Source organism: Cebus imitator, unplaced genomic scaffold (genome assembly GCF_001604975.1).
Source record: "Cebus imitator isolate Cc_AM_T3 unplaced genomic scaffold, Cebus_imitator-1.0 Scaffold39, whole genome shotgun sequence".
NCBI lineage: Eukaryota > Metazoa > Chordata > Mammalia > Primates > Cebidae > Cebus > Cebus imitator.
In genome coordinates this window covers 9,980,118-10,006,800 of record NW_016107354.1, presented here as the reverse complement: position 1 = coordinate 10,006,800, position 26,683 = coordinate 9,980,118, and the positions used below count along the sequence as shown (strand labels likewise).

The window sequence follows — 26,683 nt, the reverse complement described above, 5'->3', positions numbered from 1 at the left end:
ACTTCAAAGATCTACTTTTTAGCAGCTGCAAAGAGGATGAACTATGGGACTGATTTCATCACATTAATCTGTGAGGCCTGTCTCAAAGGAAAAGTGCGTTCAGATTACACATCTACTCTTTCGCTCTTCATTCCAACTGCTGGACTATTTGCCAAAAATAAACATTGTTAAATCTGTTTCAAATGCAACATGAAGCCTGCTTTCTTCTACCCCTGTGAGATCTTATTCATAGGTTTCTCTGCGTTCCTTTAATAGTTTGTACAATCCTACAAAGAAGGTTTTTTTTGGGTCAGGAAAGAGGAGATTTTATTTCACAAGTAAAACATAGTAATCTTTTTCCTTCACTGGTAAAATGGGAATAATATCAGTACCCACCTTAAATGGTTACGATAACTAAATAATACTTTGAAAGTGATTAGCACATTATCTGACATTCAAGTGTTCAATGACTGTTGATATAGGTTATCTTCCTCTGATAATATTAACTAAATTTGAAAGGATAATGTCAGAAGAGTTAACATTCAATGCTAACTACTAACATATTTTATCTTCAGTACCTGGCATGCATCCAATAAAGGGTTTATAACAATATGTTCTTCATATATTCTTTGTGAGGTAAGTTACAGAACTAGGTTATTCAGCAGTGACCAGACACCTATAACTCCACTCCAACCTCCTGCCACCTTCTTCACAAACCTCAGGCTCACCTAATTTCCAAACTTTTTTCATAAACACCATTCAGGCAACTTGAGAATAAAAATGCAAATCTAAATAAAATGTACTTTATAAACATAATGTAAGAGTTTACTTATAATTCATTTTTCTTATGGAACTCTTTGTACAGGAACAAATGAAGCAAGTAACTATTTGATACTTACATTCTTCAATATTAAAAATTCAACTCCAATCTCTGAATTAAAGAGACTTTACCAGTTTTTTCTTGTTTTGTTTCCTTTTACTCTTTTAAGTATACGGAATAAAACTAAGATGACTAAAGGATACAGTTTCTTTTAATACAAAACGTCTTATACTCTATCCCAAATACCAGGAAATAGAAAAGAATTCCATATATGTTATGAAACTCCACATCTGTAGTATAAAGCTGTAGTTAAAACTGCTCTCCAAAACCTACTGACAGCTAGAGTCCCACAAGACCTAGATTCACCAAGCAGATATGCCGAATGAAGATTTGGAGGGAAAAAATGGCCTACATGGGTTGGGAGGACAGAGGGCCAGGAACCAGAATGGTAGTAAAGGGTTTTGTTCATCTGGGGTTGTCAGTGGTGGCTAACACTGAGTGGGCCAGGGGAATTAGGGTAAATAGAACCTACAGAGGTAGGCTATTTACAACAGGTGGCCCTGTAGCAGGCCAGTTCAAAGGTGTGGTTCTAGAAGTTTCTAGAAGTTCAAAATACAGTCTGTTCCTTTGGCTCTCCCAATGTATTTGGAAACTACTGTATTCTCTCTAATAAATCTCTCAGTTTAAATAAGCTGATCTAAATTATGTTGTTCAGAGCTAAGAACCCTGACCAATAAACCAGAAAAAAAACATTTCAATGAAAGTCAGTAAACTCTTCTATCTAGAGTTCACAAATATGTACAACTAAAAACAATTTTTGACCTCTTCACTAGAGTTTTACATCTGCTTTATTTTGATTCATGTGATAGTCACTGAAAATATATTTGAAATACATACTTAATATTGGTGATATGACAATTTATATCTAGGAATTCTTTTACAGATGATTGATGAATTTTCACTAATCAAGATGGTCTTCTTTTAACCCTCATGTATTAATATCAAAACAAAGAGAAAGTCTAGGAGTTAAAGTCTTTAGCCTCTAATTTCAATTGACAAAAATCATTCCAATTACTAAAAAGCAGAATTAGAAAATGCATGGAAAATAAAAAGAATCAAATTTTGCTTTGTGTTAATTAAACAAATGATTATGATGAGTGCCCCAAAGTCACAAATCTGGAATCTAGATATTTAAACTTTAAAAAATTATAAAACCAACTTCAACTAAAAGAAGAATCCCTCAAAACATCAAAGTACATTGTTAAACTTATTTGGATATAAAATAATCACTGAATCAAAATGAACTGAAACTACTGTAAAGAAGACATGAAGTGTATATCAATCTGAAACAAATATTTTAAAGAATTAGGCGGAAGACTCAATGTTAACAGGACTTATAATCTATTTTACAGATTCTGACAATACAATTTTCCATAAAAATGTTAACTTCTGAGGACATAGTTTTAAAAACCATGGTTATTTTTAACATAATATAAATATTCATGTTAATACCGCCTATATAAACTCATACTTTAAGGAGCACATTTTATTAAAAATGTGAGTATCTGACAGCAATAAATGTTATCTTAAAAATAATGAACACTTATAAATTATTTCAGAGAGGAAAAAACTTTTATATTTTAGTAAGCTAACATTTCTGGCTATATTGTAGGTGCTTCACATATATCTCATTAATCCATGTAATAAGTCATTGAAATAGAATTATCCCCATTTTTCTTAAAGCAACAGAATAGTCTGAAGCACAGATTACTTGGGTAACTTGAACAACGAAATGAGAGTGTTTTGTAAAACCACATATGAACCCAGCTCTGCCTAACTTTTCCAAAGCATTTTTTCTATTAGACCAAGTTGATTTTTGAAAGAAGGTTAACTCAACATCAGGTTAGTAATTTTTCATATATAAATATAAAATATTCTACCAAATAAACATATCTTCCATCTAAATTAAATGTTAAGAGTTAAAGGGAGGAATAGAGTATGAACTTTGGTCTTTGAAGATAAAGTTGAGTGTTCCTGACTATATGATAGAAAATAATAAAGACTCCATAAAATCATTATGTAAACAGGGTTTCCTAATGCTTTTTCTACTGAATTAAACTTTTTTGAGGTTCTACTGACCTATTAACCAGATCTGTTCAATGGCCTAATAAAGGTCATGGTAGACTGTCAGAGGCAATAGTTGTTTTCATTTGTCACAAGCCTGGTAATTAAACCCATTAGCCTGCCAATCAGCTGCACGGCTAGTGAAATTTGTGAAAGCAGAACGAAATAGCTTACCGTGCACATGGATGTCTTTGTAATTTTCAGGGTAAAATCTGATGAAAACTCCAAATCTGAGATAGACGTTGTATGGCAATCTATATACTACCCATGAAAAAGGAGTGGAAAAAAGAGCTTAGTAAAAATAATCCAAAAAAAAAAAAAACCACCCAGATAAACATTACTTCTTTTATGCACAAATGATTATTGGAAACCAATGTTCTGAAAACTTTAACCATTCACAAGCTAGTTTTTGGAATTATTTATAAGTTTAATGATACTAGTACTCCCATTTTGTTAATTTTTCTTTAAATCAAATTCTTTTTTTATAATTAAGACTCCTTGTAAGCATTATATTAAATAATATTCTATAGTAAATAACAGTAAATCATAGCTCTAATGTGCTAAAGCTTTCCTGACACACTAAAATAAATACTTAAAAAAAAAAATGTTTTCCTGTGTTTCACCTAACATCATGTTGCCTACTGTGTATGGTATACTCGCCATAATTGCTATAAATCATGTGTGATAACAGTCAATATATTTATAGAAACTGCCAACTTGAAAATAAATGCTAATGAAAAGAAAGTTGTTTTAAAATTCATGTCTATAATTGTATTTGAAGATAGCTTTGTTAGATATGAGGAGAAACCATTCAATTTAAACAAAACAGCAAAACTATGGCCATTCAACCCCGGGAAAAAACAGCCAAGTATCTTTATTTTCCCATTCTGCCCTTTTCCAAATCCTTCTCCATTATACTTTGGAGAAGAAATGGAATAACTTTTCAACGACAGCAGTCTAACCAGAAGCGTGCTGTAAAGACCGTCATCAGCTGACCAGCCACGAGTAGATCATAACCCAGTGAATGCAGTTAATGTAACCACACACCTGAGGCGCTATTTAAAACAATTTCAGAAAAAAATTTAAAAGTACAATGTGTTTGTAGGAGGACTGGAAAACACAGAACAAACTATTTACTTAAATATATGTTTAATAAAGGGGGTACATACATTTTTCAACACCTTGTTTTCAGTTCTAAATTTTTCTATTTCAACTATTTATTCATAGTAGTTTTTGCATTTAGCAGAGATCACTACAGAGAGAAATCGGCAACCTCCACCAACTCTCCTCTTTCTGCTTAACCTTAAGGCTTAATTGGTTATAACTGTACACTCCTAACCTTAGCCAAAGAATCCAAATAAACCCTTTACTATTGGTGTACCAGAGTACTGACTGAACACTCTTAAAACCATCAAACAATGTGTTTTTTTTCTTAAAAGCTGAACGCAATTTTGATCAACCTACTCTTAAGAAACTTCATGTTTATTACTCTACACTAACTTTTAATGCTTTATCCATTTAAGAAAATTAAATATGTACTAAATATCTACTTTGTACAGAGAAGAAATATTGATGCTACATGAAAGTAACAGCATGATTAAAAAGAGAAGACAGCACTTTGGGAGGCTGAGGCAGGCGGATCACAAGGTCACGAGATTGAGACCATCCTGGCCAACATGGTGAAACTCAATCTCTACTAAAATACAAAAAATTAGCCAGGTGTGGTGGTGCGTGCCTGTAGTCCCAGCTACTAGGGAGGCTGAGGCAGGGAAATCGCTTGAACCTGGGAGGCGGAAATTGCAGTGAGCCGAGATCGCGCCACTGCACTCTAGCCTGGGTGTCACAGTGAGGCTGGGTCTCAANAATATTTGCAAAGCATTTATCATATCTGATAAGGAGATCTCCAAAATATATAAGAAACTCCTATATCTCAATAGCAACAAAAAAAAAAAAAAAAACAAAACAAAACCAAAAAAACAGAGACAGAATATCCTGAACCTAACACTGAACATATTACTGTATATTTATTTGATTATCTAGTTGAAACAGACAAATTATGGAGTTAAGAAAAGCAATATTTTTTGCTGCAAAGTAACTAGTGAACCCATGTAAATTCAACATAAAAAAATTCACAATAAAACCAGAGATTAACATGGCAAAAAATAAGATGACAAAACACAAAAGGAAGTAATCGAGAAATCTGAACATAGTAGGGCTTTAGTTTCATGGGCAAATTCACTATATGTAATTACTTAATCTGAAAATGCTGGAGGAAATCTGAATGAGAGAAGTTAAATTGTGTGGAATATATGACATGAATGAAAAATCTGGCTGTAAATCAGGCTAGGAGGGGGTGATGAAGCAGAAATGATAATACAGAAGGACTTTTACCTTGATTAAGCCAAAGTAAATATAAATTATTCAACCAGTTCAAAGTTAGATTTGAAGGATTGTAAAACTGAGTGTAAGGAGTTTTAACATAGACAGAAGTGATTCCAGAGAAATGATATAGTCAACTGGTAAATATTATGACCTCAATTTGTTTTATACTGATTATAAAGGGAAGAGTACTGTTTTGAAAGCCCACATATAAAATCAATATATTATTTTCAAATATGTTTCAAATGCTGAACTAAGAAACATAGCAATACCATTATAAAAAATAAAGTTGGTAAAGCACCTACCTTAATACCACAAGGTTCTGAAATGAGAGTCTCCGGATCTAAAACTTCCACAACAGCTTCTGGAATAACAGCTTTCTTCATGCAGGACATCTTGAAGCCATAGACGTCATCCCAAAAAGCAATTCTCTCAGCATGTTTATTCACATCGCTCACTGCTACAAGGCTGATAGTGCAAATGTCAGGGTAGACTGTAACAAATAAAATGTCCGACAGGGCAAATGTCAGGGTAAACTGTAACAAATAAAATGTCTGACAATTAAGCATTAGCTCCCTTTATTATGGAATATAATTTTTAAAAGGCTACTACCAAATCCATCAGTAAGGGTTACTAGCAGTGGGAGATTAAAGAAGGTATAGATCAGGAAAAACAATCAGGTTTCATCTTGTAGCATCTTTTAAAAAAAGATACCCATTATCATGATGCTAAGATTAAAACAGGGATTCCGATGATAGGGTCTGAATTAAAATGGGATCATGGAATTAAACAATCCTGAAATAAACATATTTATTGATATTAAAACTTAAAGTATGCTAACTTAAAAGGTACTAGATCTTTTCTTATTTCTATTTTCCTCTAAAACCATGCAGAAAGGGGCAAATCATTTAAACAGATATGTAGCATGTAAGAAAATCATTTATGGAGTTTTATAGTTATACAGAAGACTAGTTCATATTCCTCTCATTTAATAGAAAAATATAAGCATCAAGTATGTGCCAGACATATGTGCCACATTAATTTACATAGTATGGACATATACCACTACCCTCAATAAACTTATATTTAGAAAATTTTGACAAAGAAATGCACAATTATTTGTGAGGTAATAAATACTAAGAACAGGAGTGTACAAGGTACCGTGGGAGCTCACGGCAAAAAAACAGCTAGAGGAAATAAGAATAAATAAAAGCTTCGTCTTCAAAGCTTTCCTCTTAGTTCAATACAAATAAATAATAGTTTATTCAAAGGTTAATTTATTTTAAAGCTTTGCTAATAATCTTAAAGTAGCTGTTACTCATAATGAAGAAATAAGTGTATCCAATGTTCTTAGTTGGTACACTTTAGCCTAGATATTTGCACTGACATGCCTGGAGAAGTTTTAGGATGTCCCTAAAACTCTTTACGGAAGTTTTAAGTTGTTAGCCAACCGTGTACAGCCTAGAGTGTAAAGTTCAGGTTCAGCTAATGGAATCAGAACATAGCAGCAGGGCGGATATGTTAGACATAAATGGCCCTGCCTCCTTTGTTCAGTGTCCTCAGATGGCAAGATGGCTAACGGGAGCACCCTTTCTGCAGAAAGTAATGTTGTCTTGCTGAGAAAATTAAATTTATATTCAAGGGCTACTTCTTTTGCAGTACCAAAAATTCACATATAACAGCAGCTAATTCATACTTGGCTGGAGAAGGGGAGAAGAGATAATAGATAAGAACTGAAGCCCAGTAAGTTGAGAGTGGGGAGGGAAAGCCTATTCTAGGCAAAGTGAGCAGCAGTGTGCATAAAGGGTCACAATAGATGGGATAGACCATATACAATCTAATTAGAGAGAAACAGACACAAACCTAGAAAGGTAAATAGGGACCAAAGACTATATGCCAAGTAAACCAAATTACTAAACTGGACTTCATGAATAATGATAATCCAGTAAAAAATTTTACATAGGGCAGCAACATGACTAGATTTTGATTTTAGACAAACCACCTGGAATGCAATGTGGAGAATAATGGAGGGTCTAAGATGAAAACAGAGACAAACTAAGAGATGGTTAAAATAAACCAGGTGATCTGAACTAGGACACTGCTGTGGGAATGGAAAGGATGAGTTTTTCAAGTGATATTTATGAAGTAGAACTCAGAGGACTTTGAGACTGACTGGCTATGGGGGAAAAGGTCAAGGATGACAGTATTTAGCTTTAGTAACAGCACAGATTGTGGTACTAACCATTGTAATAGGACATAAATATGAGCAGATTCAAAAGGAAAGGAGCAGTTAGTGCTTAAGAGACAGATAAAAATGTCTGAAATGTAGCTGAATATAAAGGTCTGAAATTCAAGAGATTATCTAAGTTCAAGACATAAATTTGGAGACCATAAGCATATAAATGAAAGATAAGTAATGGGAGTTCATGAAACCTAGGGAGAATAGATAATGAATAACAGAATTCAAGGGACTTGACCGAGAAACTGGGGCCACAACAGTAAGAAAACCAAGAAGGTAAGTGTTACATGAGTTAGGGAAAGAGTGACTGAGGGAGGAACTCTCCACTAATAACATGTAAAGAACTTCATAACACAAAACTATAAATAATGCTGATCCTTTTTTTCTTTTACAATAAATAACAAAATTAACGTTGTCTTTCCAATATCTCAAATATCAACTTTTAGAGTACTCATGAATTAAAAATATAAATCACATGTTCCCATATCAGCAAACTGAAACAAGTATAAATGTACCAAAGAAATACAGCAAAAAACCCCCCAGATTATTGACCAGCTTTCAGATGTAAACAGTAGAAAAATTACCATCTCCTCCCACCAAAAGTTTTTATACACAGCCTTACCAATTTTACTATTCAATGATAGCAACACTAAATTATTCTCCAAATAAAGCCCATGATAAGATCTACTGACATCAAAGCAATTGCTTCCAAACCTAACTTGTGAGATACTCAGAAAAAACTAACTAGTACTAAGTCACTGATAAGAAATTTCACAAGTCTTCCCTGATAGGCATTGAGGGAGGTATGCTAGCTGCACCTGCCAGAGTCCATTGCCATGCAAACTCTCCCCTTCTTCCACAAACAGGTAAAGCCTCTGGATTGTGTTTAAATTCTCGATTAATACAAATTCTTCAAAGTAATTGATTTGTTATTGAAAATGTTAGTAAGAGGATCAGCTATAAGGAGGTATATTTAGTGTCCTGAACCAGATCCTTAAGATGAGAAACACTGAATTAAAAAAATAAGAATTCAGAAGGAACTTTAGGTATGTGGCTAACTTCCTGATATATCCCTTGTTGGACTGAAAATTATAGAAGCATTCCCACATTATGCCCTGTTATTTCATCATTAAAGAGGAACATCATAAAGGTATAGTCAGGGGTCAGCAAACATTTTTTTGTGACGTTATCTAGGTTTTGTGGACAAAAATGATTTTTGTTGAAACTACTGCTTTCTGCTATTGTTGGTGTGAAAGCAGCCACGGCCAATATGTAAACAAATGGGCATGGATATGTTCCAATAAAACTTTATCCACAAAGCAAGCAGCAGGCTAGACATAGATACCCTTGATATAAATGAGGAGAAATGGAAGTGGGTAGGGTTATTATCAGGGCCACCATATGGTCCTACTTCAGGGAGTGCTATTCACACTATATAGTTCATGGGAACCAAATAACCTCTGGAGTTGTGCAGTGCACAGACATTCAAGATACTTAACATGGTTCATACAGTTCTGCTATTTTAGAATATCTTTTAAAATCTTACTGAAGTTTTAAAATGCCATCAGTCTATCAGGATCAGCAGACTATAGCCCATACTCAAATCCAGCCTGCTGCCAGTTTTTGTATTAATATATAAAGTTTAGCTCTAACACCACCACATTCATTTGTTTACATGTTGTCTATAATCACACTGAGCTACAGTGGCAGAATTGAATAGTTGGGACAGGGGCTCTATGGCCTGTAAAACTGGAAATACTATATTGCCTTTTACTGAAAAAATTTACTGATCTCTGGCTCTACATTAAGTAATATTAGTACCACCATTAAAAAATAAAGAACTTTCTTATAAGAAAAATTATAGCTTACTGAAAGTAATAAAACAATTTTGAAATTGTTGGTAATTAGAAGAGAAACAAACTAAAGAAGAACATGATTTTATTTTTGGGTGTTGTATATTTTTCAAATTGTCTTTCACAAAAATACAGAAAAGCACAGTTTTTATATTGCTAAAATTTGGAAATGAAATTATTTTTAATCTTCCAGTAGTAAGATCTATGAATATTCATAAGGATATGTAATCAGTGTTATGGGTCAATTTGGTTCTATATCCACCTCCTCACAGCTGACTAAAATCTTGGACCACCTGCCAGAATCCTGACTAACCCTTTACCTTCACATTCTGACACATTTGTCATTTGATTTTTGTCAGATAGAAGCTATAATTGAATAATTATTCCTTGTTGTAGGTGAAATTAACAAAATGCTGATTGGACAAAAGCACCCTCTTAACAGACCATTTATAAATTCATGGCTTTGACATCTGTGTCCTTCTCGATTCACTGACCAGAATTCATTTGTCACTAGAACGGCTCACATGGTGAATAGATAAAGATGGGAAATCCTTTATCCCTTAGAAATGCCTCATAAAATTTTGGACAATAAAGGATAAGACAGAGATGCATAAAGAAACAATTTCTAGTAGACAGTAGAAATTTAGTATCACTGTTTGTATATAAATAACCACATAGTAAAAAGATTTAAAACAAAGGAGATAGTAAATAAGTCAAAATAAACCCTTTTTCACAATATATATGAACAATATGGAGATTTTAGCGAAATAACAATGGTAGCAAAAATGCTCGATATGCATAAAAGAAAATTTAACATAGAGTCACCAAATGGGAATTTAAGTAAGCTTGAAAAATTAGTTTCTAGTTTATATAATGAAGGTATCTTTAAAAAGTAATATTTATTTGGAAATTGAACTCATCTCCCCATCATTAATTTATAAATAATGACTAGACCCACTAAAAGTTAGCTAAGGCTAACATATAGCTATAATATGCTTTGAAAAATTATATGCTGAAAAATAGAAAATGATATGACTTCTATTACTGAACAAACTCAAATTAATAAATGTGAAAAAAGCAGATCTGAAGATGAGGAAGTAGACAGTTGTAAAAACACTAAAGGAATCCTTTAAGCACTATGAACCAATGCCAGTGGCTGATTATATTGAGATAATCTATGCAAAAGTGTAGAAAATGTGAAGTGCTGTATAAAAGATAAGTGTTAATACCACAATGCTTAAATTCATTTAATAACTTTTATGAAGTATAAACCTAATGCTAAGCTCATGTTCACCAGCTGTAACTCAGGCTGGGAATTAACATTTATTGAGCAACTATTTTGTGTCAAGCATCTCATTTAGACATTTGAATAATTTTATAAAGTTGGATTATAATCTTCTTTTTATAAATTTTAAAAACCTGAAATTCAGAGAGTAACTTGCCCAAATACCTGGTCTTCTTCAGCTAACTCGATAACGAATCAGCTGACAAAGCAGAGATTTAACTTAAGGTCTAACTGCAAAGTCCATATCTTTCCATTATGCATGATGCCACATTTTGATGCTTTTCAAATGGAAGAAAAATAGAGAGGAACCCCACTTTCCTAAGGTAAACAGGTACTTGTTGGAAGAAAAGGAAGGAGAAATGGTGTTGAAAAGATTGGAGATAAATAAAATTTCAGGACAAAGTAAGGAAAATGGTAACATTTAGCCTTAATTATTTTGCTCTGAGCAAAGGAATGAGATGACAAGGCAAAAACAAAACAAACACTAAAAAGGGAAAGCAAGGAAGCAAGGCCAAGGGTTCAAGATCAGCCTGGCTACCATGTTGAAACCACATCTGTACTAAAAATACAAAGAAGTAGCCAGGCATAGTGGCAGACACCTGTAATTCCAGCTACTCAGGAGGCTGAGGCAGGAGAATCGCTTGAACCCAGCAGGTGAACGTTGTAGTGAGCCAAGATTGCACCACTGCACTCCAGCCTGGACATCAGAGCCAGACTCCATTAAAAAAATTAAAAATAAAAGACAAAAATGAAAAGATACATTATGCTCATAAACTAGAAAACTCAATATTAAAATGCTAATTATTCCCAAATTGATATATTCATTCAATCCAATTTCTAGCAGTCTTTTTAAAGCAGAAATAGCCAGATTCTAAATTTTTTTTTCAACTCCCCTATGCCACATGACCAAACTATCACAGCAATTTTAAAGAAGAACAAAACTGGGAGATTTTCCTTACCTGACCAAGACTCAGTATAAAGTTACAGTAATTAAGACAGTATGGTACTGGTGAAAGGACAGACTTAAATGAAAAGAACACAGAAATAGACTCACATGAATATGGTCAATTAATTTTCAAGATATGCTAAGCAATTCATGGGAAAGAATAGCATTTCAATTAAGGGTGCTAGAAAATATTAATATCAACCCTTACCTCACACTATACACAAAAATTAATTTAAAATAAATCATAGACATAAATGTAAAAACTGAAACTCCAGGAAGGAAACACAGGAAAATTCTGTGTGACCTTGAGTAAAGCAGAAATTTCTTAGGAAATTTTTCTTAATATGACAGAGACTAAGCACATGTTTAAGAGTCATCTGTATTTCCTTTTTTTGTGAGCCACCAATTATTTGTCCAATTTTCTATTGGGTTTGTGGTCTATTTATTTATAGAATCTAATTATATGTGGGAGAGATTAACTTTTTATTGGTGATAAAAATTGAAAATTTTTTTTCAGTAGGTAGTCTTGTGACTTTGCTTATAGCATATTCTGCCATTTAGAAATTTAAACAGATGCAATTAGATGTATCAATGTTTCATTTAGGGTTTCTGAATTTAAGTTCTTATTTAGAAAGGCTCCCCTCCCCCAAGTTTATAAACCTATGTTCCTTCTAATATTTTTACCATTTGACTTTTCTTGTATTTAATCTTTGGTCATTTGAAATTCACAGTGTAGAATTTATTGCATGGATTACGCTTTTTTTTTTTTACACAATAATTTATTTATTGAGAGCCTCCTATCCGCTCTTGCAGTCTCTAGGTCACTTTTTCCGCTTGTAGATTTTGCGCGCAAGCCCCAGAAAGATAGCTGGGGGCAGGGGCGCTGCGTACTGTTCAATGAGACCCATAATGTGGCTGTAGCTGTCTTCCTCATACTGCGAGAACACGGCCGGCAGATCCAGCTCCTCATATAATGCCTTCACTCGAGCCACCTTCTCAGCCTCCTTCTGCCCGTAATTTTCCTTCAGGATCTGGCGCTGTTCCGGAGTGGACCGTTGCAGACACTGGACCACCAGCCAGCTGCATTTGTTGTCCTGGATGTCAGTGCCAACTTTGCCAGTCACACTGGGGTCCCCAAAGAGGTCAAGGTAATCATCCTGAATCTGAAAGAACTCTCCCATCTCCAACAGGATCTTCTTGGCATTGGCATGCTCCTTCTCGCCATCAATTCCTGCCATGTACATGGCTGCAGCTACAGGAAGGTAGGAGTAGAAAGCCGTCTTGTACTTGACAATAGATTTGTACCTCTTTTCAGTGAATCTGCCAAGATCCACATTGCCCTGGGGGGCTGTGATGAGGTCGAGGGTCTGCCCAATCTCAGTCTGATAGGAACTCTGCAGGAAGAGCTCAATCAGGTTCAGGTAATAGGGCTGCTCCCGGCAGTAGAGCTTCAGCAGGCGGTAGATACATGCTTCCAGAAGGATAGCATCATTGACGGCATCCAAACCCACGCCTGGCTTCTGATACCAGCAGAGCTGTCCCCGGCGGGTGAGGGATGAATCCATGATGTCATCTGCTACCAGCAAGAAAGCTTGCAGCAGTTCCACACACCAGCCCACAGTCAGGGCCCACTGGAGACTATCAGCATCCTGTTTCCTTGGCTCCACCAGCTCCCGGAATGCTACCAGCACCGTCAAACCCCGGTGATACTTGCCTCCAATGACGTTGTACTCCAGGACCTCCTTGAGCCGGGCAATAGCATCTCCTGTCTCTGGGTGCCCCATCTCATCCTCAGTCAGCACCCTAACGATCTGGGAGAAGTGCTGAACGAAATGCTGCTTTTCTTGGACATAAACATCTGATTTCTGGTCTCCATTCATTCTGAGGGAGGAGCAAAGGGCTCTGTTCCTGGATGCGGGTTCCTGCTCCGGATTAAGCTTTTTTTACACAATTTTCTCAATACGATTTGCCATAGTAAATCATTTCCTCAGTTATATGAGATGCCATGTATAGTTAGGTCTATATCATTCTCTTCAACTCATCTCTCCATTCAAGAACCAATAATATATTGTTTTAATTATTAAGGCTTTATTATGTGTTTTAATATTTGGTAGCACTATTCCTTCTGCTACCCTCCCCCCCATCATAGACCCTTCTATTTGAGTCTTCCTTGTAATTTTTATTTTTCCATATAAACTTAATTTTATCCTTTTGCTTTTTGTAGACAGGGTCTCTGTCATCTAGGCTGGAGTACAGTGGTACAAACATAGCTCACTATATTCATAAACTCCTGGGCTCAAGTGATTCTCTCACCTCAGCATCCCAAGTAGCTAGGACTACAGGTGCACGCCACCACACGTGGCTATCTATGAAGAAGGGCCCATCATTTTGCTCTTTAGCCCTACTCCTGTTAATATGACTGATTATATAATATTTTGGCCCTGATTCCCCCTTGCCTGATATCAACATCATGACAGCTGTTTGCATTTTGTTTAAATTTATCTGAAAGTCTTTATCTATTCTTTAAATTTTAACTTCTCTCAATTATTTTGCTATAGGTGTGGCTCTATAAATTGCGTAGAATTGGGCTTTGGAGAGCCAATCTGAAATTCTTTTTAAAGTTAAGTTTAGCCTATTTATACTGATTGACATAAGAAACAGATTTTTTTGTTGTTGTTGTTCCTGACACTACCATTTTCTATTTTTTTCTGTATCTATAAATTTTTTTAAAAAATAGTTCACTACATGGTCTTTTGATTTTTTTCCAAAGTATTAATCTTTATATTTAGAAAGATCTTTGTATTTTTGTTTTAGTAGCCAACTTTTATAATTAAAAACCCCAGTATAATATCTTTAGTTCTCTCTTTTCAACACTATTTACTAAACTCCTACCTTAAGTAATAATAAAATTGTATATTTCCTTAACATTTTCCTTCCCTTTTCTCCTCTTTTTCTCACACTCTCTTGGGCCTTCTCTGAACACCAAATTTTTTCTGTATATTAAAAACAGAGTTGCATTGATAATACTAACAACAAATACAGAGGTGGGCACAGAGTTAGTACACAGTTTTAAAGAAAAGTACTTTTCAGAAAAATTAGGAATTGAATCATGTCATAATTCATTTGACCGAAAGGAGGTGGGGAATGCTACTTTAGTTGATTTAAAAAGTCACTTTTCTGAAGTATAATTTACATGTAGCAAAACTCACTCTTTTTGGTGTATATTTGTACATGCTTTGATAAAGTCAAGAGACACAGGATCTACCACCACCAACCTCATCACTCAATTTAATGTTAGCTTTGTAGTGCTAAATGTACTTAATAATTCTACTACTTGATCTGACAGCTTTAAAGAACATTCCATAGTACCTATTATTAAAGATAAAGCAATTAAAATGTAAACACTTCTACCTGCCACCTGCATTCCCTTTCCAATTTTTGTGAGATGCAGTATTTGACACTGTTAGTATATAAAACATTTATATTCTATGTTGTCATCCTAAAATATATGTTTATTTTAGTCTTAATTGTAGTTGTAAAAACACCCATTGGTTATAACCAATATTTTCCTACTTTTCCTCCTCATCTCTTATTGGCTGCATGTAAAACATTACAATTCCTGACACACAATTAGTGCTTAGTAAATATTCGCTAGAAATAGCAGAAATCATTGTTAGTAGAACTGCTTTCACTAACTTTGCAAAATTAGTTTTCTTAGAAGGGTAGTAACTATGTAACTTTAAAATATAGTGGAATTGCTTGATGAATAATGGGGTAGATGAACATCCAAGTTATCATCTGTGTTTTATAAAGCCTTTACTGCTTACCATAATATGTATGATGAGACATAAATCAAACTTAAATTCATGTAAAAATAAATTGTGGTCCCATCAGGTTTGTATGGGCCTTCAATATTCCCTCTAATAATGTGTTCATTCTTTCTACAATCTTTTTTTTTTTGAGACAGAGTCTCACTCCATCACCAGGCACCAGGCTGGAGTACAGTGGCACGACCTCGGCTCACTGCAACCTCCACCTCCTGGGTTCAAGCAATTCTTCTGCCTCAGCTTCCCCAGTAGCTGGGACTACAGGCACGCGCCACCACGCCCAGCTAATTTTTTTGTATTTTTAGTAGAGACAGGGTTTCACCATGTTGGCCAGGATATTCTCGATCTCTTGACCTCGTGATCTGCCCGCCTCGGCCTCCCAAAGTGCTGGGATTACAGGCGTGAGCCACAGTGCCCGGCCTCTATAATCTTTATACTACTAATTATTTGGTAAATCTTTCCTTCAGAAAAACAAAGAAAAACTTTGCTTTGCAATAAAACAATAAGCATAGAAATGACCAGTGATATTAATCAAGACATACTCAAATACACAAATAGATTAAACTACTTTGCGTTACTCTTTTCTAAATTTTCTTTCTTCCTCTTGATTCTGTTAACAAACAACATTCAACAGCGCTGCTTAAGGAGTTAATGCTGACCTCTCTTAAATACATCTCCTTATTATCTTACCACTAACGTAAGCCATATAAGGGTATAGAAAGAGTTAGATATATGAGCTTCTACTTTATCCCTCTGATGATAAGAAATAGCTCTGCCATTGTTCACACTGCTGTGGGTTCCTAATGAATTTCACGGAGAATTCAATTCAAATGTATTAAGTTGCTGTTAGTCCCTTCGTAAGATTAATTCAGGCAGGTCTGGAAACAGTTACTAGGATCTTCCCTAGAACTTCAAGGCAATAATCACATTTTAAAAATACATTTTGGCCAAGTGCGGTGGCTCACGCTTGTAATCCCATCACTTTGGGAGTTTGAGGCATATCATGAGGTCAAGACATAGAGACCATCCTGGCCAACATGGTGAAACCCCGAATCTACTAAAAAATACAAACTTAGCTGGGCATGGTGGCGTGTGCCTGTAGTCCCAGCTACCAGGGAGGCTGAGGCAGGAGAATCACTTGAATCCAGGAAGCACAGGTTGCAGTGAGGCCAGATCACACCACTGCACTCCAGTCTGGTGACAGAGGAAGACTCTGCCTCAAAAAAAAAAATATATATATATATTATGATATATCATATATATAAAGATAATATATATTATCTTTATAATATATGATATAATATAATATATATATTATATAAAATATAAATATAAATATAAATATATAAATATAAAATGTAAATATATATTATATAAAATATAATATATATAATATATATAAACATTTTAGAAGGGAAACAAGGCTTAATAAAAAGAACATGAATATTGGAGGCAGGCAGATCTGAATTGAAAAAAAAAAAAAATCAAGGTTTGCCATTTAATATGTGTCATCCAGGACACTTTTAGAAGACTGTTTCTAAAATCTCAAAGGGCTATCATGAGGATTACGTCTAATAACATGAATGAAGGTATACTGTTTGGCAGCAGTAGACAGTCAACAAATGATGGATAACGTTTTTAAGTCATTAAATGTTACAATTTGTGTATCCCTAATCTGAAAATCTGAAATCTGAATTTGAGCACTGACATGAACCCAAAGGAAATGCTTACTGGAGCGTTTCAGCTTTCAAATTTTCAGATAAGGATGCTCAACCAGTAAGTATAATGCAAAGACTGTACTTCAAAATCCCCAAAACACAAAATCTGAAACACTGAAGGTCCCAACCAGGATATTCAACCTGTAATAGTCATTAAAAAAACAAAGCCATTGCAATCATAGGAAGTTATAGCCAATTGTTGCAGGGTAAAATGTATCTAAAAATTCTATCCAGGTTCTTGACAGAGATTGGGAACATATCTTGATATGGTTGCAGAAAATAAAGTGATAAAATGGGCACATTTTGAAAAAGAAAGGCAATCAATTTAAATGCTATTATAAAAAGAACTCTCTTGTTCTGGAGAATTTTCTCTGTTCTTTATGTTATGGCCTTACTGATTTTTAACTCTACCAGAGCTGCCAAAGTAATTTTGTAGAACTTGGATGGTAAGAGGCATAACTATGGTGAAGTCCTTTATATCATTAGTGTGAAATGCCTCCCCCTTTCATGTTTTACCAACTGTATTCTGACCATGGAAACCATTTGCTGATCTTGAAACTTTGAGAAAGGTAAGATGCAGGGAGGTAAGTGAAGGAGGACAGATGCCGTTCAATTCAGTTTTAGTGATTGTTTTAATGATTCAATTCCATAAACATGTATGATGCTCCATCTACATCCCAGAAGCAGTGAAGCTCATTTAAGAGTTAAAGCTAAACAAACATAATCCCTGTCCTGAAAAACAATTATTTTGTCTGTCTACAATTTCTCACAGCAGAAGGTCTGTAAAAACAGAATCTCACAGTAAGTATGCAGAGTTAATATGATTAAATGTTTTCCAGAAACATAAAAAGAAAGCCTTCCAAATTTATTAGGATCCATTTAGATGAGGATTGGGTATATTGCACTTTTAAAACTTATTAGAAACCAGTCACTACTTTAAATATTCTCACAAAATCACAGAGAAGTCAGGTTTTTTACATATTTAGTGAAGTCAAGAATAATCTCCAATTTAGTATGAAACATGCCATTGGCAAAAAAGGGAAAAAAAATGACATGAGGATTAAAAATAAAAAGGGGTTAGATTTGAATTTGAGTATCTAAAAGCTTCTAAACCCTCGTCTTTAGATATTTATTTTTTAAATTGTACTTTAGGTTCTGGGGTACATGTGCAGATCATGCAGGATTGTTGCATAGGTACATACACGGCAAGGTGGTTTGCTGCCTCCATCTCCCCCCATCATCTATATCTGGCATTTCTCACCATGTTATCCCTCCCCAACTTCCCCACCCCACACTGTCCTTCTCCAGTCCCTGGCAACAGACATCAAGTGTGTGATGCTCCCCTCCCTGTGTCCATGTTTTCTTATTGTTCAACACTCGCCTATGAGTGAGAGCATGCGGTGTTTGATTTTCTGTTCTTGTGTCAGTTTGCTGAGAATGATGGTTTCCAGATTCATCCATGTTCCTACAAAGGACATGAACTCATCATTTTTTACGGCTGCATAGTATTCCATGGTATATATGTGCCACATTTTCCTTGTCCAGTCTATCATCAATGGGCATTTGAGTTGGTTCCAGGTCTTTACTATTGTAAACAGTGCCATAATGAACATTCGTGTGCATGTGTCTTGATAATAGAATGATTTATGATCCTTTGGGTATATACTCAGTAATGCAGTTGCTGGGTCAAATGGAATTTCTATTTCTAGATCCTTGAGGAATTGCCACACTGTCTTCCACAATGGTTGAACTAATTTACACTCCCACCAACAGTGTAAAAGTGTTCCTATTTTTCCACATCCTCTCCAGCATCTGTTGTCTCTAGATTTTTTAATGACTGCCATTTTAACTGGCGTGAGATGGTATCTCAATGTGGTTTTGATTTGCATTTCTCTACTGACTAGTGATGATGAGCATTTTTTCATGTTTGTTGGCTTCATATATGTCTTCTTTTGAAAAGTGTCTGTTTATATCCTTTGCCTATTTTTGAATGGGTTTGTTTTTTTTCCTGTAAATCTGTTTTAGTTCTTTGTAGATTCTGGATATTAGCCCTTTGTTCGATGGGTAGATTGCAAATATTTTTTCCCATTCTGTTGGTTGCTGGTTCACTCTAATGATTGTTTCTTTTGCTGTACAGAAGCTCTGGAGGTTAATTAGATCCCATTTGTCTATTTTCGCTTTTGTTGCCAATGCTTTTGGTGTTTTAGTCATGAAGTACTTGTCTATGTCTATGTCCTGAATGGTTTTGCCCAGGTTTATTAAAGGGAGCTTTTTACAAAAAGCATTCTTGAGAATACCATTACCTTGGAGTCCTGCATATCTTATATAATATTCTTTCAACAATATAGTAAACAAATGTCTTAAATCTTCTTGTAATGGAAACATCTTTCATCTCTATTGGGAATTTTCTCAGCCATGCATAGTTTATTTGAAATCCAAAGGTTCATTTGGTTCTGCTAGACTAAAATAAGATTATTAAAACCAGAATTTGATACTCACCTGAGCCTCCTTTTGCCAAGTATTTGTTCTTTGCATAAAGGACAGAATCTAACATAGACTCAAACAGAAGAAAGTAACCCTGCATAAAAAAGGGGAAAAGAAAAAAAGAGTTTAGAAGAGTACGATATCCTCATAGGCAGGTCAATTTAAATATTGGTGCTACCATTTATTATTATTATTATTATACTTTAAGTTCTGGGGTACATGTGCAGAACATGAAGGTTTGTTACATACGTATACATGTGCCATGGTGGTTTGCTGCAACCATTGCCCCATCATCTACATTAGGCATTTCTCCTAATGCTATCCCTTCCCCAGTCCCTTACTCCCCTGCTAGGCCTCCCCTAGCCACCCAGGGACTAATCTATTAATTACAAAATAATTTTTGCTTCTGCCATATATTTAATAGTATTCTGCAAAATCTGAAACTATATTTTTACAGTAAAAGTCATTAGAAAATCAGGCCAGCTTATAAAGTGAACCAAGAAAGTTTATTGTGGTAAAATATACTGAATCTTCTTTATCTGTGATTCTACTTTCCAGACTACTGTTTCTTCCTCATTAAAGAAAATTCAGATACAAATTATTAACAAGCCCTATAACTCCCCAGAATGATGCAATATCCATCTCAAGCAGTGGTTCTCCACTTGATTTTGCCCGGCTGGGGAACATGTGGCAAGGTCTGAGTCATTTTTGATTGTCACAGCTGGGGGTGGGGGGTGAATAAGATGCTACTGGCATCTATTGGGTAGAGCCAAGGAACGTTGGTAAACATCCTACAATGCACAGGACAGCCTCTCACAAAAAAGAACAACCTGGTCCAAAATGTCAATAGTGCTAAGGTTGAGGAGCTCTAGTCTAGAAAACCATTTCCCAAATAATTTCCTGTCTAGTGACTTTCTTTTCAGTATATTAAAGAAAAAAAAAAAAAAAAAAAGAAAGGGGAGGCATCCTTAGTCAAAGAGGTTTAAGAAACACCAGCTGCCATATTTCCCATTAGAGATTCATAATGCACATGAACACACAAAAAGTTCTGGGTAGTTGTTATGGTGAAGAGAACTGCTTAACATATTTTAAGTATTACCTACTTTCTGACTACAGACCTTTTTTCCTATTTAACATCTATCAACACCTTGCAGAACTAGTGTTTATGGAAATACAATTCATGAAATATGATCCTGGTATACTACTGATTTTAGAGTATGATAATGAATCCTACACCAAGAAAGGATAATAATATAGTACAAATGAAAAAATAATTTGTCACTATTGGTGTCACAAATATACTAGATTCTTTTTTTTTTTTTCCAAATATACTACATTCTAATACTACACTTCACGGTTTATTATATAAATGACAAATATTCGTTACTGAGAAATCACTACCAGTTTCAGTCAGTCTTTCTCCTTCTAGGGTCCAACCCCTCAACTGCTCAAAGCAGCAGGAAAAGTCAAGTGCTCAGCACACAGAACACCTTATTGCTTACGGTGAACCAACATGAATTTTACCTTTTCTTTAGCATTCTATACCAAAACTGTTCTCATCCGTTCATTTGTTCTGTGCACAGATAAATGCCCAGTGGGGTAAGTATAATATTCTTTAATCACATCAACAAAAAATATTTTAAAGGTTTTTCTAGAACAAGAAAAACCGCAAACCCAGAACAGATAATCTTCCCAAGAGATTAACAGCAATTTTAATGTATAGAAAATATAGCTCTCATGCTTGAATAAAGGAACTCAACCGAATTGCTAGCAACTCTACATTGGTGTTGACCTATTCTTCCCAACCTACCAATTCACTGATTTGAAAATAACTGCCTATGAAACAGAGGCTTAGGAACAAAGCTTGTTTACTAATGAGTTACTTTAGGAAAATTAAGGATTTGGCGGAAACTTGTTTTTCTGGATAGGGTACTTCAGTAATATGTCAAACTTGGGTTATGCAAATAAATGCTTATTATAAATAGGCACTCAACTGTTACTTATAGTGAATTATAATTTATGCCAAGGAATTATTAAATGGAAGGCATCTAACTTATGAGGAAAAGACTGGCTGGTAAAACTATTAATAGATTTGGTGAAAAAAAAAGTCCCTATTTGCAATATTGCTGTGTTTTAAAACTTAAATAAAATTCACACTTTAGTACACATTAAATACAAAGGCCAAAAAAAGTTTAAGTATTGATTTGCCACTGTCAAATTGCTTTCTAGTATTCTAGCTCTATCTTTCAGCTCAGCTGTTACCTTATCCAAAATAACTTCTCTGATGCTCCTACGTAAAATATCCTTTTTCTTTCACTAAGCTCCATTTTTTAAATCCTGCTTTGTATTTCTTCATAGCACTTATGAATTAAAATACTATTTATTTGCTTTTATTTTGTCTCCTTACTAAAACGTAAGCTCCAAGATCAAGGACTTTGGCATATTGTTTGAGGCTATATTCCTGAGGGCTGAAAATGTGTCTGGTACATAGTAGGAATTCTATACATAACTTTAAAATGAATAAATAACGTTATTAATGTTGTATGTGTGTAATACATTTGTTAAAATGAAACTTCTTGCTTTTTGTTATTTTTGTAGTACAAATTAAAATGTCATTTTAAAATAGTATTTTGTTTTCTAAAATTAAAACTGACAATAGTGGTGATAATTGTTAAAATTATTATAACACTTCTATGAGAATTATTTCATTTAATTCTTCCCCAAAGCACCATTTATTGTCATTCCAATTTAATTTATTTATGTCAAGTAAGTTGAGATCTAAAAAAATAGTTCACAGTTACACAAACGGGAAGTGAATAAGACAGAATTTGAACCATGATCTAACTACAAAAGTTCTGAATCACTCTTTTATGTTGCCTCTTAAATTGATTTACCTAATTGAAAATAAGATTTAGTAGGTGTATTACACTACATTTGTAGTTAAGGATTCAAGCATTCCCAAAACGAAAAATTTTCCATAGACCATAGTAAACAAGATTAGAATTTACAACAGGTATGCGATCATTTCAGAGCAGTATCTCAGCTGGCAACTGGCTCTTAGCCACCATTTACAGTGAAAATATTAGTTTCGAAAAATCAATGCACATACTAGAATATATACAGAACTAATATGACATTAGTGAGATAAAATACCCAGTTAAAAATATTAGTAGATGAAAAGATTCATATATGTATTGCTAAGGGGTCATTGTCCTTTCTCTCAACTTTCCACTTTGCTAAACTTCATTTTACGACAGGCTCCCTATGTGATACAACAGCCTTTAAATTCCTGGGAATCGTCCTTGGTTCTGAACCAAGTCATTTATTACTGATATCAGAAGGCTTTGGTCCAAATGCCCTGCTCATCTGCAGTGTAATTCAGACTGTAATTTCACAGGCTGCTACCTCACCTGTAGGGGTGCCATCTGGAAGGAGAATCATACCTGATATGTTCTACCATGATACTCATGGGCATTCTTCTTTCAATAGTGACATTTACTTTAAAAAAATTAAATACTGCACTTATACTTTATTACTAAAAAGGAACATATGGAATTAAATCAGGGACTAGAATATTAACGTCATTCACTGAAGTGGGAATCTTATTTTTAAAACGGCTGCTCATGATATCTTCTTGGATTAGAAATATTAGTGATAAATGAATTTTTTGATACCTTCAGTATAAGGTGTTTTCTAACTATTTTAGTTCAAATAACTGAATTACTGGTATACCTCTAGACAAAATTTGATTAAAGGAGAGTTACAAATAAAATAGAAGAGTTAAACTGAAGGATGTTAGCAAAGAATCAATAATCTAAAATATTTAAAGATAAAAGATTACCTGCAACAAATACAGAAGCCTACACAATCTAATCATAATTTCCAAGTAGTATATCTCTGAATCATGGTAAGTATTTGATAACATTTTTTCCAATGTTACTCTCAAATTCTGTAACATTCACTGCAGACAGAATTTTTTTATGTGACTGGAGCTAGCAGTCAGTTATTAACTGGAAACAAGACATTTTAAGTAAAAACAAACAGATTTGTTTGCCAGCATTTTTTGAGGATATATCCACTGACAGAAATCCTCAGCATCTTCCCTGTCTAAACCAGATTTTAGATAATATCCAAGTTTGGTTATTTTAAATAGAAAAAAAACAAACGTATGAGCACTTGCCAAGTGAAGAATCCTCCTGGAATTCCATGATTTCTACCCTCCTACTCCTAGTCTTCAAACTAGGAGACCTAGTCTTCAAACTAGGTGAAGGAAACTCAGGAAGGAGAAAACACTAAACAAATGCTGTGCAATGGAGTGGGTAAAACAATTTGTTTACAGACAATTTACAATTGTTTGTGAGTAAAACAATTTTACTTACTCTATTCCACAGCATTTGTTTAGTGTTTTCTCCTTCCTGAATTTTTCCAAAGTAGTCACTTTGGTTTGCATGGAAAAAAACCAACTGTATCCTTTATATAGTCTTGTCAATAGTTTGTGTTCCTATTAAACTGATTTTACATAAATAAGCAAGGCAAACAAACACAATAAGCTCTTGGTAAACAATGCCAACTGAGAGAAGCAGAGCAGTGGCAGCATGCTGAAGGTGGGTTTATGCAGAAAGAGCCACAGGAACCTAGCAATGTGTTATATAAAAAGAACACAGAACATCACGAATTAGTTAAATGCAGGTTGGTTATGGAATCTGGATTTCACAAAATACAAAATACACCGTCATAATGTCACCTCTCCAAGAAAATCTTCCTTGATGTCCCATACCAGGTCAGTAGCCTTTATAATGTGACCCAAATTACAAGCTGACTTACTATCAATGCATAGAAAAGATCATTCTAAAGCAGAGTTTCTCGATATTGGCACTAATGACATTTTGGGCCAGAAATCTTTATTTGTAGGGGCTTTCCTGTCCATCGATGGATGTTTAGCAGCATTCCTGGGCTCTACCCACTGCACCATTATCCCCACCCAATCCACAGTCCCAAATTCTAACAATTTGAAATGTTTCCAGTGATTGCTCATGACTCAAATATCCCCAGGAGTGTGAAATTGTCTTCTCTTCCACGTCACTGAAAAACCACTGTTCTAGAGGTATCCGAAATACAAATAAATAAGCATTCTTTCCTATCTACTGTGTTCTCTGCTTAAAAAGAAAAAAAAAGTACCAAAGTTGGCCAGGTGCAGTGGCTCACTCCTGTAATCCCAGCACTTTGGGAGGCCAAGGTAGGCAGATCACCTGAGATCAGAAGTTCGAGACCAGCATGGCCAATATGGTAAAACCCCGTCTCTACTAAAAATACAAAAAATTAGCTGGGCGTGGTGGTGCACACTTGCAATGCCAGCTACTCTAGAGGCTGAGGCAGGAGAATCGCTTGAACCCAGGAGGCGGAGGTTACAGTGAGCTAAGATTGGGCCACTGCACTCCAGCCTGGGGAACAAGAGCGAAACTCCACCTTAAAAAAAAAAAAAGTATCAAAGTTAAGGTGTACAGAATGCAATGTAATCTCTATTTACTTCACTGGTATAATAGCCTTAGATATTAAACATTTGAACTGCAAAGTTTTTTCAATAATTCCCCAGCCTATCACTTGACCCTTCCATCTTAAAATATGCTAACGCTAACCACCTAATTTGTCATAAATGTGATAATGAAATTACACGAGAGTTTTCAAAGTAATTATATAAAATCCTTTTTGGTAAGATGCTTTCCTTACAGCTCCACAGTGACTGATAAAGATGATATTACACTGTTATGCACCTGGCAAAATACTGGCGGCTGATGATATCACTCAACATGGATATCTTTACCCTTTGCACTTACTTGCCACAGAATAGGTAGGAAAAATGTTGTGTTGGCATCTATATATATACACACAGACATCTCTGCACAGTGTTTAAGGTATTTTGCCAAGATAAATTTCTCAACATAGAATTCTTGGATTAAAGGATATGCACATTCAAAATTTTGATATATATCATCAAACTGCCCCACAAGACTATGACAATTTTTATTCCCACAATTGTATGAGTGGAATAAAGACCTAAATGTAAAAGGGAAAGGTATAGAGTTTATAGAGAATATTTTCATGTTCCTGCAGGAAAAAAGTACTGATCATAAGACCAATACATTCGACTATGTTAAAATCCAGAACCTCTGTTCATAAAAACAATTAAGTCACAGAGTCTGAAAAGATATTGGCCAGCCACACACATATACACATTTGTAAATTTTACGTCTCCAATGAAGAATACTAATTGTTCAAAGAGAGCACACAACCCAAAAGAAAAATGGGCAAAATAATTATATATAATTACTTCATAAAACAAAAATATATTACTTCATTAGTAATTCAAACACAATGGGAGACTACTACATGATACCAGATTAGCAGTCACACAATACCCAGGGTTGAGAAGTCCATGGAGGCATGAAATAAAATTTTTCTATAGTACTTTGGAAAAGTACAGTACTTCTGCATTGCCTAATAATGTATAAGAGCAGCACACTCTGTGATCTAGCAACTCTAATCCTAATTGTATACCTACACATGAGTGCTTAAGTATAACAGCATACATGTACAAGTATACTATAGTACTATTATTTGCATGACAAAAAACTGGAAAGTATCCAGTGCCCAACAACAGTAAAATCAAAAAAACACTTCCCTAAGATGTGTTTTGTTGTGGTACATTCATTCAAGGGCCTCTACAGAAATGAAAATAAATTATCTTTGTAAGCAATGTAAATGAATGTTACGAATATGACTCAGTGAAGAAAGCAAAAAACCACATTTTAAAACAAAAGTATATGTTTTGTTCTATTCATATAAATTTTAAAAACTGGTAAACATAAACTACACTGTTTAGGGATGTAAGTATAAGTGGTAACAGCAAAAAGAAAGGCAAGGAAATGATTATCATAAAGGTCAGGAGAGTAGTTACCTCTGGGGTAGGAGCTGTAACTGAGAAATGATATTTGGATTTCTATTTTCTATATTTTCATCTGGCTGATAATC

At 34.7% G+C, this 26,683-nt stretch overlaps 2 protein-coding genes across 8 annotated transcripts in view; both read right to left on the bottom strand.

Moving 5' to 3' along the window:
• The window catches only part of PRMT3 (protein arginine methyltransferase 3), a 127,810-nt gene that overhangs the window by 48,561 nt on the left and 52,566 nt on the right, over positions 1 to 26,683 (bottom strand). For all 7 annotated transcript variants that reach the window (XR_001824290.2, XM_017525914.2, XM_017525912.1 and 4 more), the window contains 3 exons: positions 19,670 to 19,748; positions 5,608 to 5,795; positions 3,098 to 3,184 (listed from right to left, as the gene is read on the bottom strand). Coding sequence is in view for 6 of the 7 variants with exons in the window: in XM_017525914.2 (XP_017381403.1) it covers positions 3,098 to 3,184; positions 5,608 to 5,795; positions 19,670 to 19,748 (354 nt within the window). In the remaining variant the exon portion in view is untranslated. The remainder of the gene's footprint in view (positions 1 to 3,097; positions 3,185 to 5,607; positions 5,796 to 19,669; positions 19,749 to 26,683) is intronic.
• LOC108302311 (farnesyl pyrophosphate synthase) lies at positions 12,393 to 13,788 on the bottom strand. Its single transcript, XM_017525917.2, has one exon. The coding sequence runs from the start codon at positions 13,503 to 13,505 to the stop codon at positions 12,447 to 12,449; it is 1,059 nt and encodes a 352-aa protein (XP_017381406.1). The 5' UTR covers positions 13,506 to 13,788; the 3' UTR covers positions 12,393 to 12,446.